Genomic DNA, 16,659 nt, shown 5'->3' with positions numbered 1-16,659 from the left:
ACACGCACATTATTACAAAGTATTTTAATGAAATAAAGACACAGGTTGTTGTAATATTTTATTAGACTCTTAATCCACCTGAAGACCCTTGTCACCTGAAACAAAGTAAATAAAAACAAACAACAATATTCCATACCTTCCGTCGTTCTGTCCCACGTTGTAAATCCATCTGAAAGGGTTAACTAATTTTACAAGCAGAAGCCTGTTAATGCAGCCGCCCCTGCCTGTAAAAACCTTTGAAAATGTCTGTCTCTCACTGCATTCTGTACTCTGTATGTTTTGTTTTCCGTTCCTTCTAGACTGTGTGGTTTTCCTGGCCTGGACTCCTTGCCTGGAATGCTCCTTCCTGTCCCAGATTACCTGTTGTGGATTGCTCCTGTGGCCCTGTGTAAGTATGAGTGTGTGTAATTTTCAATTACTATGTTGCTCTCCCCAGTCTCACACTCTGCCCAGTTTCACAACCTTCGTCACTTTGTGTCTTATGTTTTCCTTTTTTTTTCCTTGTAGACTGTGCGGTGCTGCCATCCCTGTGTTGTGCTGCTGTTCCGATGCGGTGCTGCTGTTTCGGTGCGGTGCTGCTGTTTTGGTGCTGCGCTGCTGTCATGCTTCTGTGCTGCCTGCTGTGCTGTTGGACTACTGCCTGTAATGTAAGTATTGACCTTCAAAATTCTTTTTTGATTGGCTACATTGTGTTTGGCTCTTTTAAGCAAGTTCAATTTTTCTTATCTGTTATTTTCTGTAGTGTTTTATTTGTCTGCTGCCTGCTCTTCAAACATGTCCTCCAGTGAAGAACTGACTGTTTCCCAGGGTGGACATGACACTGATTATGTAATCACATAAGGGCAGAGGGCCTGGGAGAGGTCAGTCATCCCTGACTTTATTCAGATAAGCTCGATCTTCCAGGATAGGATTAAGGTGATTGGAGATAGACTGGAAAGTGGGTTCACTCATGTGAACACACTTTTCCAGGATTTCCACAGACGCCTTGACCACCTGGAAGCCAACCATCAGAGACCGGCGAGACATATTTTTTCAGCAATAGAGCAGGGCGTGTCGGAAAATCTTACCTGAACTCCAGCTGAACGTCATGCAGGCCTGCCAGGCTGCTTACAGCCAGGCATTAGAGCAGCAGTCCCAAAACTGTCATCCGCAGGACGGATTTTACTAGCATCAACAAGCACCGCGTCAGTGGCCTGTTTCCCCAGTTCACAGCTACACCACACTCCAGAGTGCAGCACCCCTGCAGCAAGCAGCATCCACCACGCTCCAGAGTGCAGCACCCCTGCAGCAACCAGCATCCACCACGCTGCCCAGTCCAGCACCCCTGCAGCAAACTCCCACTCATCCAACAACAAAACGCAGAAAGACTCAAACTAATGACTCGGCGCCGCACCGTAAAATGAAGACCCGAAATGTCGGCCAAAAATGGTCCTACCACCTCCACCCTCACCTCCCAATGTGTCTCTGTTGTCTCTCCCTTCCAACTTGTCTATCCGTTCCAACAATTCAACTCCTAATGTGTCGTCTACTCCCAATGTGTCCAGTCCCATCCAGGAGCCAATCCTTCAATTTATTGCCCCTTCCCCTATAAGCCCTTCATCATCGAATGTTACCCGATCATCACAGCTCAACATCCCCAAGGTCCACAATATCTCACAGTCATACAGACCCCCAAAATAAACCCAATTATTGTTTAATGCAAAATAAACAGATGGTTATGGTTGTTGAATAAAATTTTTATTTTGCTTGCACAATCCCTGTTTTCTTTGCCTCTTTATGTGAAAACACACACATGTGTGTATTGTATTGTTGAGTCAATTTGTAATGGGTGTTTAACTGGAGGTGTTTTATTAGTAGTAAAGTCAGCAAACATATAACATTTACTTAAAGTGTATTAAACCATATCATTTTGCCATTCAAGATGTTCAATATCAGAAACAAAGTAAGCAGCAAACTTATGCCTCATCTGGGCAACTTCCACTGTAGTCCTCAGAGGGTGATCACGGTAATTCTGCAAATTGCTAGCTTGTCAAGTTCTAATTGTTGTCGCTCTTTTGCCAGGATGTAATTGTGCATAACAACACACGCTTTGACCACATAATCAATTGTCTCAGTTTTTAGATTGATTGGTGTTCCCAAAATGTGCCATTTAGATGCCAGCAAACCAAATGCACAATCCACAGTTCTTCACTCCCTTGTCAGTCGGTAGTTGAAAATCCTTTTGGTGTGATTCAAGTCCAAACTCAAGTATGGTTTTATGAGGTTGGCACACCTTTGAAACACCTCATCCCCAACCACAACAAACGGCATTGGTGGTCCTTCAGTGTTCGGAAGAGGTTGTGGCAGTGTAAAATGTAAATTATTACCATATAAACGTTGGTCCATGTCAGAGTTTTTGAAAGTCTGTGAGTCATTTCCTCGTCCAAATGAGCCAACGTCAACGGCGACAAATCGACACTCAGCATCTGCAATCGCAATGAGAACAATCGAAAAGTATTTTTTGTAATTGAAATACTCGGATCCACTTCTAGCAGGTTTCAGAATCCGAATGTGTTTGCCGTCCACAGCACCCAAACAGTTTGGAAAATTACAAATTTCATGGAATTTTGCTACATTTTTCAGCCAGAGTTCAGTTGTGGGTTGGGGGAGGAATTCTGCATGCAGAACGTCACATAAAGCACGGCAGGTGTCTCCAACAATCCCAGAAAGGGCGGACACTCCAATCCAGAATTGAAAATGTAGAGATGATAAGGTCTCTCCGGTAGCCAGGAATCTGCTGAACAGACTCAGCTGCAGAGATTACAACAAAGACACATTTCACATCTCATATTTTCAGCCATCACCATCTATTCCCAACCTGCACAAACTGCTTATCCTGCTTATACCCCAAAACTAAGAGCTGCTGCCGTATGTGTCCCTATTACTGCATCTGCTGTGTGGTTCTCTGTGCCTTCTAAATTCTAAAGCAACCCTCTATAGTATAGTAATGCCGGGTGCAAGTGCCCTAGAAAACAGTGCCCACATTTTGCCCCTTTAGAAAGTAATAATGCCCTCTGTGTGCCCCTTTGACAGTCACAGTAACCCAAGTTCCCCAATAACAATAAGTGCCCATTTTACATTTAATAATGTCCCGAGTCTCCGCCGTGTACAGCTCCCTTACACACAGTATGATGCTCTCTTGTACACAGTATAATGCCCCCTCACTAACCCCTTAGTATCCCTCAAACTGTTTGATGGCTCCAAAACTGTATGATGTCCCCATCACTGTAATCTCCACACTGCATGATGGCCCTCTAGATAGCTTCCATATACTATAATGCACCAGATAGTCCTCAATATAGTATAATGCACTCCCCATAGGTCTCCATATAGTATAATGAACTCCTCATATGACTCTATAGTATAATGCACTCCCCATGGGCAAACTCTATATAGTATAATGCACTCCCAATAGACAGACTCTATGTAGTATAATGCACTCCCCATAGGCAGATTCTATATAGTATAATGCACTCCCCATAGACAGACCTTATACACTCACCGGCCACTTTATTAGGTACACCATGCTAGTAACGGGTTGGACCCCTTTTGCCTTCAGAACTGCCTCAATTCTTCGTGGCATAGATTCAACAAGGTGCTGGAAGCATTCCTCAGAGATTTTGGTCCATATTGACATGATGGCATCACACAGTTGCCGCAGATTTGTCGGCTGCACATCCCAAAGATGCTCCATACAAGGCAGGATGGATCCATGCTTTCATGTTGTTTACGCCAAATTCTGACCCTACCATCCGAATGTCGCAGCAGAAATCGAGACTCATCAGACCAAGCAACGTTTTTCCAAACTTCTACTGTCCAATTTCGATGAGCTTGTACAAATTGTAGCCTCAGTTTCCTGTTCTTAGCTGAAAGGAGTGGTACCCGGTGTGGTCTTCTGCTGCTGTAGCCCATCTGCCTCAAAGTTCGACACACTGTGCGTTCAGAGATGCTCTTAGGCCTACCTTGGTTGTAACGGGTGGCGATTTGAGTCACTGTTGCCTTTCTATCAGCTCGAACCAGTCTGCCCATTCTCCTCTGACCTCTGGCATCAACAAGGCATTTCCGCCCACAGAACTGCCGCTCACTGGATTTTTTTTCTTTTTCGGACCATTCTCTGTAAACCCTAGAGATGGTTGTGCGTGAAAATCCCAGTAGATCAGCAGTTTCTGAAATACTCAGACCAGCCCTTCTGGCACCAACAACCATGCCACGTTCAAAGGCACTCAAATCACCTTTCTTCCCCATACTGATGCTCGGTTTGAACTGCAGGAGATTGTCTTGACCATGTCTACATGCCTAAATGCACTGAGTTGCCGCCATGTGATTGGCTGATTAGAAATTAAGTGTTAACAAGAAGTTGGACAGGTGTACCTAATAAAGTGGCCAGTGAGTGTATAGTATAATACATCCCCTATAGACAGACTTTGAGTATAATGCAACCCCCATAGGTAGACTTTATAGTATAATGCACTCCCCATAGGCAGACTCTATATAGTATAATGCACCCCCTATAGACAGACTTTATATAGTATAATGCACCCACATATTACATATGGGTGATTTCAACATCCCCATTGACAGTTCCCTCTCAGCTGCCACTAAACTTCTGTCTCTCTCTTCCTCCTTCGGCCTCACTCAATGGTCTTCTGCAGACACTCACAAAGATGGTCACACACTGGACCTCATCTTCACGCGCCTCTGCTCCCTATCTAACCTCTCTAACTCACCTCTTCCTCTCTCTGACCACAACCTTCTCACATTCTCATCTCTCTCCACTCCATGTCTAGAGTCCCCACCCCACAAACTTTCACACCCCCGCAGAAATCTTAAACATCTTGACCTACATTCATTCTCTGAATCCCTCCTCCCTCTCACAGACATAAGTTCCATACACAATGCGGATGACGCTGCCGCTCTATATAACACCACAATAGCTGTAGCTTTGGAATCTGCCGCCCCACTTACACATACCAAAGCTCGCAAAATCAACAGACAGCCCTGGCACACCAGCCTGACCAAAGAACTGAGGCGAGCTTCCAGGGCTGCTGAGTGCAGATGGAAAAGATCCCACTCCAACGACCACTTAATCGCATTCAAACAGTCCCTCACTACTTTCAAGACCACACTCGCCACACCTAAACAAACCTACTTCTCATCTCTCATATCCTCCCTGTCTCACAACCCTAAACAGTTATTCAACACCTTCAACTCTCTCCTCCGTCCCCCAGCACCTCCTCCCTCCCCACTTATCTCTGCTGAAGACTTTGCCTCATTCTTCAAGCAGAAGATTGATAACATCAGAGACAGTTTTGGTCAACAAGCCCCAGAGCCATTCCTCCCAACTTCCCTACCCTCCACCTCCAAAACCAACTTCTCCACCATTACAGAAGATCAACTCGCCACTCTACTCTCAAGATCGCATCTCATCACCTGTGCACTTGACCCACTCCCATCCCACCTCATCCCAAACCTCACCACAATCTTCACCCCAACCCTAACCCATCTCTTCAACCTATCACTAACAACCGGTGTTTTCCCCTCAAGCTTTAAACATGCCTCCATCACACCTATCCTCAAAAAGCCCTCTCTTGACCCATCCTCTGTATCTAGCTATCGCCCTATATCACTTCTCCCCTATGCCTCAAAACTACTGGAACAACACGTCTACCTTGAACTGTCCTCCCATCTCTCTTCTTGCTCCCTCTTTGACCGCTTACAATCTGGCTTCCGGTCACACCATTCCACTGAAACTGCCCTAACTAAGGTCACCAATGACCTCTTAACCGCCAAGAGCAAGCGACACTACTCTGTTCTCCTCCTCCTCGACCTGTCGGCTGCCTTTGACACAGTGGACCATTCCCTATTATTACAGACCCTCTCGTCCCTTGGCATCACATACTTGGCCCTATCCTGGATCTCCTCATACCTAACAGACTGGACATTCAGCGTCTCCCACTCACACACCACCTCCTCACCTCGCCCCCTATCTGTCGGAGTCCCACAAGGTTCAGTCCTTGGGCCCCTGCTCTTCTCCATTTACACCTTTGGCCTGGGACAGCTCATAGAATCTCATGGCTTTCAGTATCACCTCTATGCTGATGACACACAGATCTACATCTCTGGAACAGATATCACCTCCCTACTAACCAGAATCCCTCAATGTCTGTCCACTATTTCATCCTTCTTCTCCGCTAGATTTCTGAAACTTAACATGGACAAAACAGAATTCAACATCTTTCCCCCATCTCACGTGACCCCCCCAACAAACCTATCCATTACAGTAAATGGCTACCCACTCTCCCCAGTCCCACAAGCTCGCTGCCTCGGGGTTATCCTTGACGCTGATTTCTCCTTCAAACCACATATCCAAGCCCTTTCCACTTCCTGCCGACTTCAACTCAAAAATATTTCACGAATCCGTTCATTCCTCAACCAAGAATCTGCAAAAACCCTAGTCCATGCCCTCATCATCTCTCGCCTTGACTACTGCAACCTCCTGCTCTGTGGCCTCCCCTCAAACACTCTCGCACCCCTCCAATCTATTCTAAACTCTGCTGCCCGACTAATCCACCTGTCCCCCCGCTATTCTCCGGCCTCTCCCCTCTGTCGATCCCTTCACTGGCTCCCCATTGCCCAGAGACTCCAGTACAAAACCCTAACCATGACGTACAAAGCCATCCACAACCTGTCTCCTCCTTACATCTGTGACCTCATCTCCCGGTACTTTCCTACACGCAACCTCCGATCCTCACAAGATCTCCTTCTCTACTCCCCTCTTATCTCCTCTTCCCACAATCGTATACAAGATTTCTCTCGCGTATCACCCCTACTCTGGAACCCTCTACCACAACACATCAGACTCTCGCCCACCATCGAAACCTTCAAAAAGAATCTGAAGACCCACCTCTTCCGACAAGCCTACAACCTGCAGTAACCACCGATCAACCAACCACTGCACGACCAGCTCTATCCTCACCTACTGTATTCTCACCCATCCCTTGTAGATTGTGAGCCCTCGCGGGCAGGGTCCTCTCTCCTACTGTACCAGTTATGACTTGTATTGTTCAAGATTATTGTACTTGTTTTTATTATGTATACCCCTCCTCACTTGTAAAGCGCCATGGAATAAATGGCGCTATAAAAATAAATAATAATAATAATAAAATAATAATAACATAGGCAGACTCTATACTATAATGCACCCCCCATAGGCAGACTTTATACTATAATGCACCCCCCATAGGCAGACTCTACACTATAATGCACCCCCCATAGGCAGACTCTATAGTATAATGATATAGTATAATGCACTCCCCACAGGCAGACTCTATAGTGTAAAGCACCCCCCATAGACAGACTCTATACTATAATGCACCCCCCATAGGCAGACTCTATATCATAATGCATCCCCCATAGACAGACTCTATATAATATAAAGCAGCCCCCATATGCAAACTCTATAGTATAATGCACTCCGTACAGGCAGACTCTATAGTATAATGCACCCCCCATAGGCAGGCGCCACGTAGTGACGTCATTGTGGCCACTGTCAGAGTCTGAGTCAGGGACGTCAGGTACTGAGAGGGGAATGATGGGACAGGGAGCATAATGCTCCTACTCTCATCAATGCTGTCATTGTGCAATGGCACGGGGGGCACTGCTAGCACTGGGCCCCCTCCTGCTCTGGGGCCCTATAGCGGCTGGGTGGCACTGCAGGAACAGAGTGTAACTGTATAGGCACACCGTGCATGCCGATACAGTTACAGAAGCATAGCTCCGGGTGGGCTCCCTCAGAGCACGGGGCCCAGGGCGACCTCCCCTCTTCCTTCCCCCCGGTGGTTACTGATGACAACCTCAAGCTAAGTAAAATAATGTTTAGAAATTACCCAATCTATTACTCCTGATGAACCTTTCTGTTGAAAGGGGAAATGCGTTGAGTGTGTGTGGTAAACAATTACAGTTATGTGGTAATGAATTATTGTTACATGGGAAAAGACCATTACTCTCATATGGATTATATGGTAACAATTTAAAGTCACATGGGTGAATGTAAGGGCAGTATGGCACCAGGCTGCACGGGGACTGTATACCAGGCTGTACAGGCACTATGCACAGGCTGTAAGGGCAGTATGGCACCAGACTGTATGGGGACTGTATACCAGGCTGTACGGGCACTATGCACCAGGCTGTAAGGGCAGTATGGCACCAGGCTGCACGGGGACTGTATACCAGGCTGTACAGGCACTATGCACAGGCTGTAAGGGCAGTATGGCACCAGGCTGCACGGGGACTGTATACCAGGCTGTACGGGCACTATGCACCAGGCTGTAAGGGCAGTATGGCACCAGGCTGCACGGGGACTGTATACCAGGCTGTACAGGCACTATGCACAGGCTGTAAGGGCAGTATGGCACCAGACTGTATGGGGACTGTATACCAGGCTGTACGGGCACTATGCACCTAGCTGTAAGGGCAGTATGGCACCAGGCTGCACGGGGACTGTATACCAGGCTGTACAGGCACTATGCACAGGCTGTAAGGGCAGTATGGCACCAGACTGTATGGGGACTGTATACCAGGCTGTACGGGCACTATGCACCTAGCTGTAAGGGCAGTATGGCACCAGGCTGCACGGGGACTGTATACCAGGCTGTACGGGCACTATGCACCAGGCTGTAAGGGCAGTATGGCACCAGGCTGCACGGGGACTGTATACCAGGCTGTACAGGCACTATGCACCAGGCTGTAAGGGCAGTATGGCACCAGGCTGCACGGGGACTGTATACCAGGCTGTACAGGCACTATGCACAGGCTGTAAGGGCAGTATGGCACCAGACTGTATGGGGACTGTATACCAGGCTGTACGGGCACTATGCACCTAGCTGTAAGGGCAGTATGGCACCAGGCTGCACGGGGACTGTATACCAGGCTGTACAGGCACTATGCACAGGCTGTAAGGGCAGTATGGCACCAGACTGTATGGGGACTGTATACCAGGCTGTACGGGCACTATGCACCTAGCTGTAAGGGCAGTATGGCACCAGGCTGCACGGGGACTGTATACCAGGCTGTACGGGCACTATGCACCAGGCTGTAAGGGCAGTATGGCACCAGGCTGCACGGGGACTGCATACCAGGCTGTACGGGCACTATGCACCAGGCTGTAAGGGCAGCATGGCACCAGGCTGTATGGGGACTGTATACCAGGCTGTACGGGCACTATGCACCTAGCTGTAAGGGCAGTATGGCACCAGGCTGCACGGGGACTGTATACCAGGCTGTACGGGCACTATGCACCAGGCTGTAAGGGCAGTATGACACCAGACTGTATGGGGACTGTATACCAGGCTGTACGGTCACTATGCACCAGGTTGTAAGGACAGTATGGCACCAGGCTGCACGGGGACTGTATACCAGGCTGTACGGGCACTATGCACCAGGCTGTAAGGACAGTATGGCACCAGGCTGCATGGGGACTGTATACCAGGCTGTACGGGCACTATGCACCTAGCTGTAAGGGCAGTATGGCACCAGGCTGCACGGGGACTGCATACCAGGCTGTACGGGCACTATGCACCAGGCTGTAAGGGCAGCATGGCACCAGGCTGCATGGGGACTGTATACCAGGCTGTATGGTCACTATGCACCAGGCTGTAAGGGCAGTATGGCACCAGGCTGCACGGGGACTGCATACCAGGCTGTACGGGCACTATGCACAGGCTGTAAGGGCAGTATGGCACCAGACTGTATGGGGACTGTATACCAGGCTGTACGGGCACTATGCACCTAGCTGTAAGGGCAGTATGGCACCAGGCTGCATGGGGACTGCATACCAGGCTGTACGGGCACTATGCACCAGGCTTTAAGGGCAGCATGGCACCAGGCTGCATGGGGACTGTATACCAGGCTGTATGGTCACTATGCACCAGGCTGTAAGGACAGTATGGAACCAGGCTGCACGGGGACTGCATACCAGGCTGTACGGGCACTATGCATCAGGCTGTAAGGGCAGTATGGCACCAGGCTGCACGGGGACTGCATACCAGGCTGTACGGGCACTATGCACCAGGCTGTAAGGGCAGTATGGCACCAGGCTGCATGGGGACTGTATACCAGGCTGTACAGGCACTATGCACCAGGCTGTAAGGGCAGTATGGCACCAGGCTGCACGGGGACTGCATACCAGGCTGTACGGGCACTATGCACCAGGCTGTAAGGGCAGCATGGCACCAGGCTGTATGGGGACTGTATACCAGGCTGTACGGGCACTATGCACCTAGCTGTAAGGGCAGTATGGCACCAGGCTGCACGGGGACTGTATACCAGGCTGTACGGGCACTATGCACCAGGCTGTAAGGGCAGTATGGAACCAGGCTGCATGGGGACTGTATACCAGGCTGTACGGGCACTATGCACCAGGCTGTAAGGGCAGCATGGCACCAGGCTGTATGGGGACTGTATACCAGGCTGTACGGGCACTATGCACCTAGCTGTACGGGCAGTATGGCACCAGGCTGCACGGGGACTGTATACCAGGCTGTACGGGCACTATGCACCAGGCTGTAAGGGCAGTATGGAACCAGGCTGCATGGGGACTGTATACCAGGCTGTACGGGCACTATGCACCAGGCTGTAAGGGCAGTATAGCACCAGGCTCTGCAGACAATGATCTATGATCCTGCCTTTATATAGGTTGGGTCAAGTGGTGCGCTGGCCAATCGCATCCTGGGGCCAGAAGTGCTCACAGCCTTAACAGTTGTTGATTGGCTGCTTTGCAGCCTTTCAACAAGCTTTACTAGGCTGTCGAACCCGAACAGTAACACGGACTTCTGGTAAGAAGTTCGTGTTCTGGGTTCGGCACCAGACAATAAGTGTCTGATACAAACCATAAACATTACCATTCAGGATCGCTCATCCCTAATTGTAAGAAAAAAAATTCCTCAATTGTAGACTTTTTTTTAACATAAATATCAAGGTTGACTTTGAGTTTTTCATTTTCTCCCTCTGTGTATCTGAGGTTGACATCTCTGGTGTAGAGAGAATGATTAGTGCCATAACACCAAGCTGGGATATATTTGTGAAAAAATTTAAACAAAAGCGTGGACATGCACTACTTTTTTTCAACTTCACATAGAAAAGAGCAAAAATTGTTTATCTAAACCTTGAATTACTCCACCTTTTCACCTTTTTTTGACTATTAGGCTCTATTCACATTGCTTTTTTGATCGAACCCATAATTGAGGTAAATGGTGCAATGAAACAGCAGATTTCCAATAGACTTAATTTTGCTTTTTTCCAACAGTGTCTTTTATAATAATAATAATAATAATCTTTATTTATATAGCGCCAACATATTCCGCAGCGCTTTACAGTTTAACAGTTTCAAACACAACAGTCATAAGTAACAATGTTAACAATACAGTAATAAAGCACAATAAGCCGCCCCTGCTCGTGAGAGCTTACAATCTACAATGAGGTGGGGGGATACAAAGTACAGGTGTGTATTTACAATGATGTATTTCCAATGATGGTCCAGCCATCTTCAGGGGGTGGGGGGTAGATGGAAGTAGTGAATGGGCTACACACACACACAAACATAAAATGACTTATTAGGGAACGTGATAGGCCACTCTGAACAAATGTGTTTTGAGGGAGTGCCTAAAACTGTGCAAGTTGTGGATGGTCCTAATATCTTGGGGTAGAGCATTCCAGAGGATTGGCGCAGCACGGGAGAAGTCTTGGAGTCGGGAGTGGGAGGTACGGATTAGTGCAGAGGTTAGTCGGACGTCATTTGCAGAGCGCAGCGGTCAGCTAGGCCGATAGAAATGAGGGAGGAGATGTAAGGGGGTGCCGCACTGTGGAGAGCTTTGTGGGTGAGAACAAGAACTTTGAATTGTATCCTGTAATGAATGGGCAGCCAGTGTAACGACTGGCGAAGAGTGGACACGTCCGAGTAACGATCAGCCAGATGGACGACCCTGGCTGCTGCATTAAGGATAGACTGGAGAGGGGAAAGTCGAGTAAGGGGGAGGCCAATTAATAGAGCGTTACAGTAGTCCAGGCGGGAGTGGATTGGGGCGACAGTGAGGGGTTTTGTTGTTTCCATGATGAGAAAGGGACGGATGCTCGAGATATTCTTTGGGTGTAAGCGGCACGAGATTGTATATGGGATGTGAAGGAGAGATTGGTGTAAAATATAACACCCAGACAGCGTGCCTGCTGCCGGGGTGTTTATGGTGCCACCCACGGAGAGGGAAATGTCAGATTTAGGGAGGTTAGTAGATGGTGGGAGCAGAAGAAGTTCAGTTTTGGAGAGGTTGAGTTTCAGATAGAGAGCGGACATGATGTCAGAGACTGCGGACAGACAGTCAGTGGCGTTCTGTAGTACAGCGGGGGTAAGGTCAGGGACTGACGTGTATAGTTGTGTGTCATTGGCATAAAGATGGCACAAGAAGGTAGTTTGTTTGTAAACTTATACATATATGGCCATTCTGAGACGGATTATAACAGTTCATACAGCTTCCTAATCAGGTGTAAGAGATTGTGTTAGTATTGTATGGCACAAACAAGTATTGTTTTGTGAGTCTCTCCGTGCTGCTAGGCAGGTCTTAGCACTCTCGCTAATCTTGTCTTCATTAATAATTATTTTTTTTAATTTTACTTATTATATAGCACCATCTGCAGCACTTTACAGGCATTATCAGCACTGTCCCCATTGGGACTCCCAATATAAATTCCCTAACGGTGCGTGTCCACGTTCCGGATTGACGGCGCCTTGGACGGAGCAGAAAACCCGTGTTCGCACACATAGTGGAGATGGGATTTCATAAAATCCCCTCCACTATGCTGTAACATCTGGACGCTGCAGGTTGAATGCTGCGGTTTCACGCAGCATTCAATCCGCATGTAATCCAGCACGTGGAAACACCCTATCAGTCTTTGGAGTGTGAGGGGAAACCCAAACAACCACGGGGAGAACAGACAAACTTGTTGCAGATGTTGTTCCTGATGGGATTTGAACCCAGGACACCAGCACTGCAAAGCAACAGTGCTGAGAATTGAGCCACCGTGCTGCCCTATATACAGTACTAAGCATTGAGCCACCGTGCTGCCCTATATACAGTACTAAGCACTGAGCCACTGTGCTGCTCTATATACAGTACTAAGCATTGAGCCACCGTGCTGCCCTATATACAGTACTAAGCACTGAGCCACCGTGCTGCCCTATATACAGTACTAAGCATTGAGCCACCGTGCTGCCCTATATACAGTACTAAGCACTGAGCCACTGTGCTGCTCTATATACAGTACTAAGCATTGAGCCACCGTGCTGCCCTATATACAGTACTAAGCATTGAGCCACCGTGCTGCCCTATATACAGTACTAAGCACTGAGCCACCGTGCTGCCCTATATACAGTACTAAGCATTGAGCCACCGTGCTGCCCTATATACAGTACTAAGCACTGAGCCACTGTGCTGCTCTATATACAGTACTAAGCATTGAGCCACCGTGCTGCCCTATATACAGTACTAAGCATTGAGCCACCGTGCTGCCCTATATACAGTACTAAGCACTGAGCCACCGTGCTGCCCTATATACAGTACTAAGCATTGAGCCACCGTGCTGCCCTATATACAGTACTAAGCACTGAGCCACCGTGCTGCCCTATATACAGTACTAAGCATTGAGCCACCGTGCTGCCCTATATACAGTACTAAGCACTGAGCCACTGTGCTGCTCTATATACAGTACTAAGCATTGAGCCACCGTGCTGCCCTATATACAGTACTAAGCATTGAGCCACCGTGCTGCCCTATATACAGTACTAAGCACTGAGCCACCGTGCTGCCCTATATACAGTACTAAGCATTGAGCCACCGTGCTGCCCTATATACAGTACTAAGCACTGAGCCACTGTGCTGCCCTATATACAGTACTAAGCATTGAGCCACCGTGCTGCCCTATATACAGTACTAAGCATTGAGCCACCGTGCTGCCCTATATACAGTACTAAGCATTGAGCCACCGTGCTGCCCTATATACAGTACTAAGCACTGAGCCACTGTGCTGCTCTATATACAGTACTAAGCATTGAGCCACCGTGCTGCCCTATATACAGTACTAAGCATTGAGCCACCGTGCTGCCCTATATACAGTACTAAGCATTGAGCCACCGTGCTGCCCTATATACAGTACTAAGCACTGAGCCACTGTGCTGCCCTATATACAGTACTAAGCATTGAGCCATCGTGCTGCTCTATATACAGTACTAAGCATTGAGCCACCGTGCTGCTCTATATACAGTACTAAGCATTGAGCCACCGTGCTGCTCTATATACAGTACTAAGCATTGAGCCACCGTGTTGCCCTATATACAGCACTAAGCATTGAGCCACCGTGCTGTCCTATATACAGCACTAAGCATTGAGCCACCGTGCTGTCCTATATACAGTACTAAGCATTGAGCCACCGTGCTGCTCTATATACAGTACTAAGCATTGAGCCACCGTGCTGCTCTATATACAGTACTAAGCATTGAGCCACCGTGTTGCCCTATATACAGCACTAAGCATTGAGCCACCGTGCTGTCCTATATACAGCACTAAGCATTGAGCCACCGTGCTGTCCTATATACAGTACTAAGCATTGAGCCACCGTGCTGTCCTATATACAGTACTAAGCATTGAGCCACCGTGCTGCTCTATATACAGTACTAAGCATTGAGCCACCGTGCTGCTCTATATACAGTACTAAGCATTGAGCCACCGTGTTGCCCTATATACAGCACTAAGCATTGAGCCACCGTGCTGCCCTATATACAGTACTAAGCATTGAGCCACCGTGCTGCCCTATATACAGTACTAAGCATTGAGCCACCGTGCTGCCCTATATACAGTACTAAGCACTGAGCCACCGTGCTGCCCTATATACAGTATTATAAGTGGAAGAAGATGTCCAGACCTCAGTGTCCAGATCACATACATGTGAGATTGTGGATTTGGGGTCAGTTGACCTGCGTTCGTCCATATTCAGACTGTGAATCTCAGACACATGAAACTGCCCCAACAATGAGGAACACTTGTGGTATCAACTTATCAGATGACTTTTTTTTCTAAAAGCTTTTACTTACCAGCAGCATTGTTCATCTCATCACGACCGGCCACACGACTTGCACGGTTGTTTCTACCTTAAAATTGTGAAATGTAAATGTTTTATTATTTGTTATAATTTATGGAAAAAATGGGCTTCTCATCATTAAATATTAGTAAATTAAACTGCACAAAGCAAAACCAGAATCCAGTGGAATATTTCAGCCACATATGTGTCCTGTCCCGACCCTGCAGGCTCACAGGCGTACGTAATAGGTTTAGTCCCGACCCTGCAGGCTCACAGGCGTACGTAATAGGTTTAGTCCCGACCCTGCAGGCTCACAGGCGTACGTAGTAGGTTTAGTCTTGTGGTCTGTACACGTTATGCGAGGGACATTCTTGTGAGCGTAGCTTTCTATTCATTTTTTTTTTAAATTGATAAGTGACACCTAATTGTGTAAAATTCCCTGTTTGGAAAAGAAGAAAAAAATGCTCAAGGGCTAAAATATAAAATAAATTAAAGTAAGCCCTCAAGGGCAGGGTCCTCGCCCCCTGTATCAGTCTGTCATTGTTAGTTTACTGTAAGTGATACCTGTAACTTGTATGTAACCCCTTCTCATGTACAGCACCATGGAACCAATGGTGCTATATAAATAAATAATAATAATAATAATAATAATAATAAGCACTTACCCTTATTCTTAATGCTCTGCCTTATGTCGACCAATAAGTCCAGTTGTCTAGTCTTCAGCTCCGACCACTTCTTCCTCAGCTGGTCCTTGGTGCGGACTATACGAAATGTTTTCTGACTGCACTTAATAATTTTATCCAATATTGCATTTTTTCGGGGATTTTGGTTGGGGTATTTTGATCTGTTTCCATCATAGTCCATCTGGTCAAGTATCTTGACCATCATCTCCATCTCGAGTTTGGACATAGGTGAGGCTCTGGAAGATCTTGCCATTGCCATTATGTAAAGAGAGTGGACTGTGTGCGATCAGTGTAGTCCTGCTATGGGAGGGGAACAATCACTTTCCTCCAGACTTCAGCCAGTTGTTCTCTAAATGACATGGAACAGGTAAGGCTGCACTGCAAACCATCACTGCCCAATGTCATCACCCAGTGTGCGCGGCTGCGCTGCCTGCAGGTCTGAAGGTGTGGAGCAGATCTGTCCTCTCGGCTCTTCTCTCTAGTTATAGGGCAGCAGAGTCTTAAGTAACAGGAAGGCGATGAGAGGAGGTGATCACCGAGGAAACACATATATATACATATATATACATACATACATATACATACATATACACTCACTGGCCACTTTATTAGGTACACCTGTCCAACTTCTTGTTAACACTTAATTTCTAATCAGCCAATCACATGGCGGCAACTCAGTGCATTTAGGCATGTAGACATGGTCAAGACAATCTCCTGCAGTTCAAACCGAGCATCAGTATGGGGAAGAAAGGTGATTTGAGTGCCTTTGAACGTGGCATGGTTGTTGGTGCCAGAAGGGCTGGTCTGAGTATTTCAG

The 16,659-nt window shown here is 47.5% G+C and overlaps 1 protein-coding gene and 1 long non-coding RNA gene across 2 annotated transcripts in view; one reads left to right on the top strand and one right to left on the bottom strand.

The window, feature by feature from the left end:
• Positions 1–16,283, bottom strand: part of LOC143784637 (uncharacterized) — a 58,004-nt gene extending 41,721 nt beyond the window's left edge. Inside the window, exons 1-2 of the mRNA XM_077273121.1 lie at positions 15,825–16,283; positions 15,173–15,229 (exon numbers count right to left, since the gene is read on the bottom strand). Of these exons, the coding sequence (XP_077129236.1) occupies positions 15,173–15,229; positions 15,825–16,101 (334 nt within the window). The 5' untranslated portion in view covers positions 16,102–16,283. The remainder of the gene's footprint in view (positions 1–15,172; positions 15,230–15,824) is intronic.
• Positions 223–1,626, top strand: LOC143786034 (uncharacterized). The gene is made up of 3 exons (XR_013218214.1): positions 223–388; positions 508–647; positions 743–1,626. It is a non-coding gene; the product is annotated as an uncharacterized LOC143786034 (long non-coding RNA).
• Positions 16,284–16,659: the final 376 nt, after the last annotated feature.

Source organism: Ranitomeya variabilis, chromosome 7 (genome assembly GCF_051348905.1).
Source record: "Ranitomeya variabilis isolate aRanVar5 chromosome 7, aRanVar5.hap1, whole genome shotgun sequence".
NCBI lineage: Eukaryota > Metazoa > Chordata > Amphibia > Anura > Dendrobatidae > Ranitomeya > Ranitomeya variabilis.
Note: the sequence above shows the minus strand (reverse complement) of the source record. Positions and strands in the feature narration are given on the sequence as shown.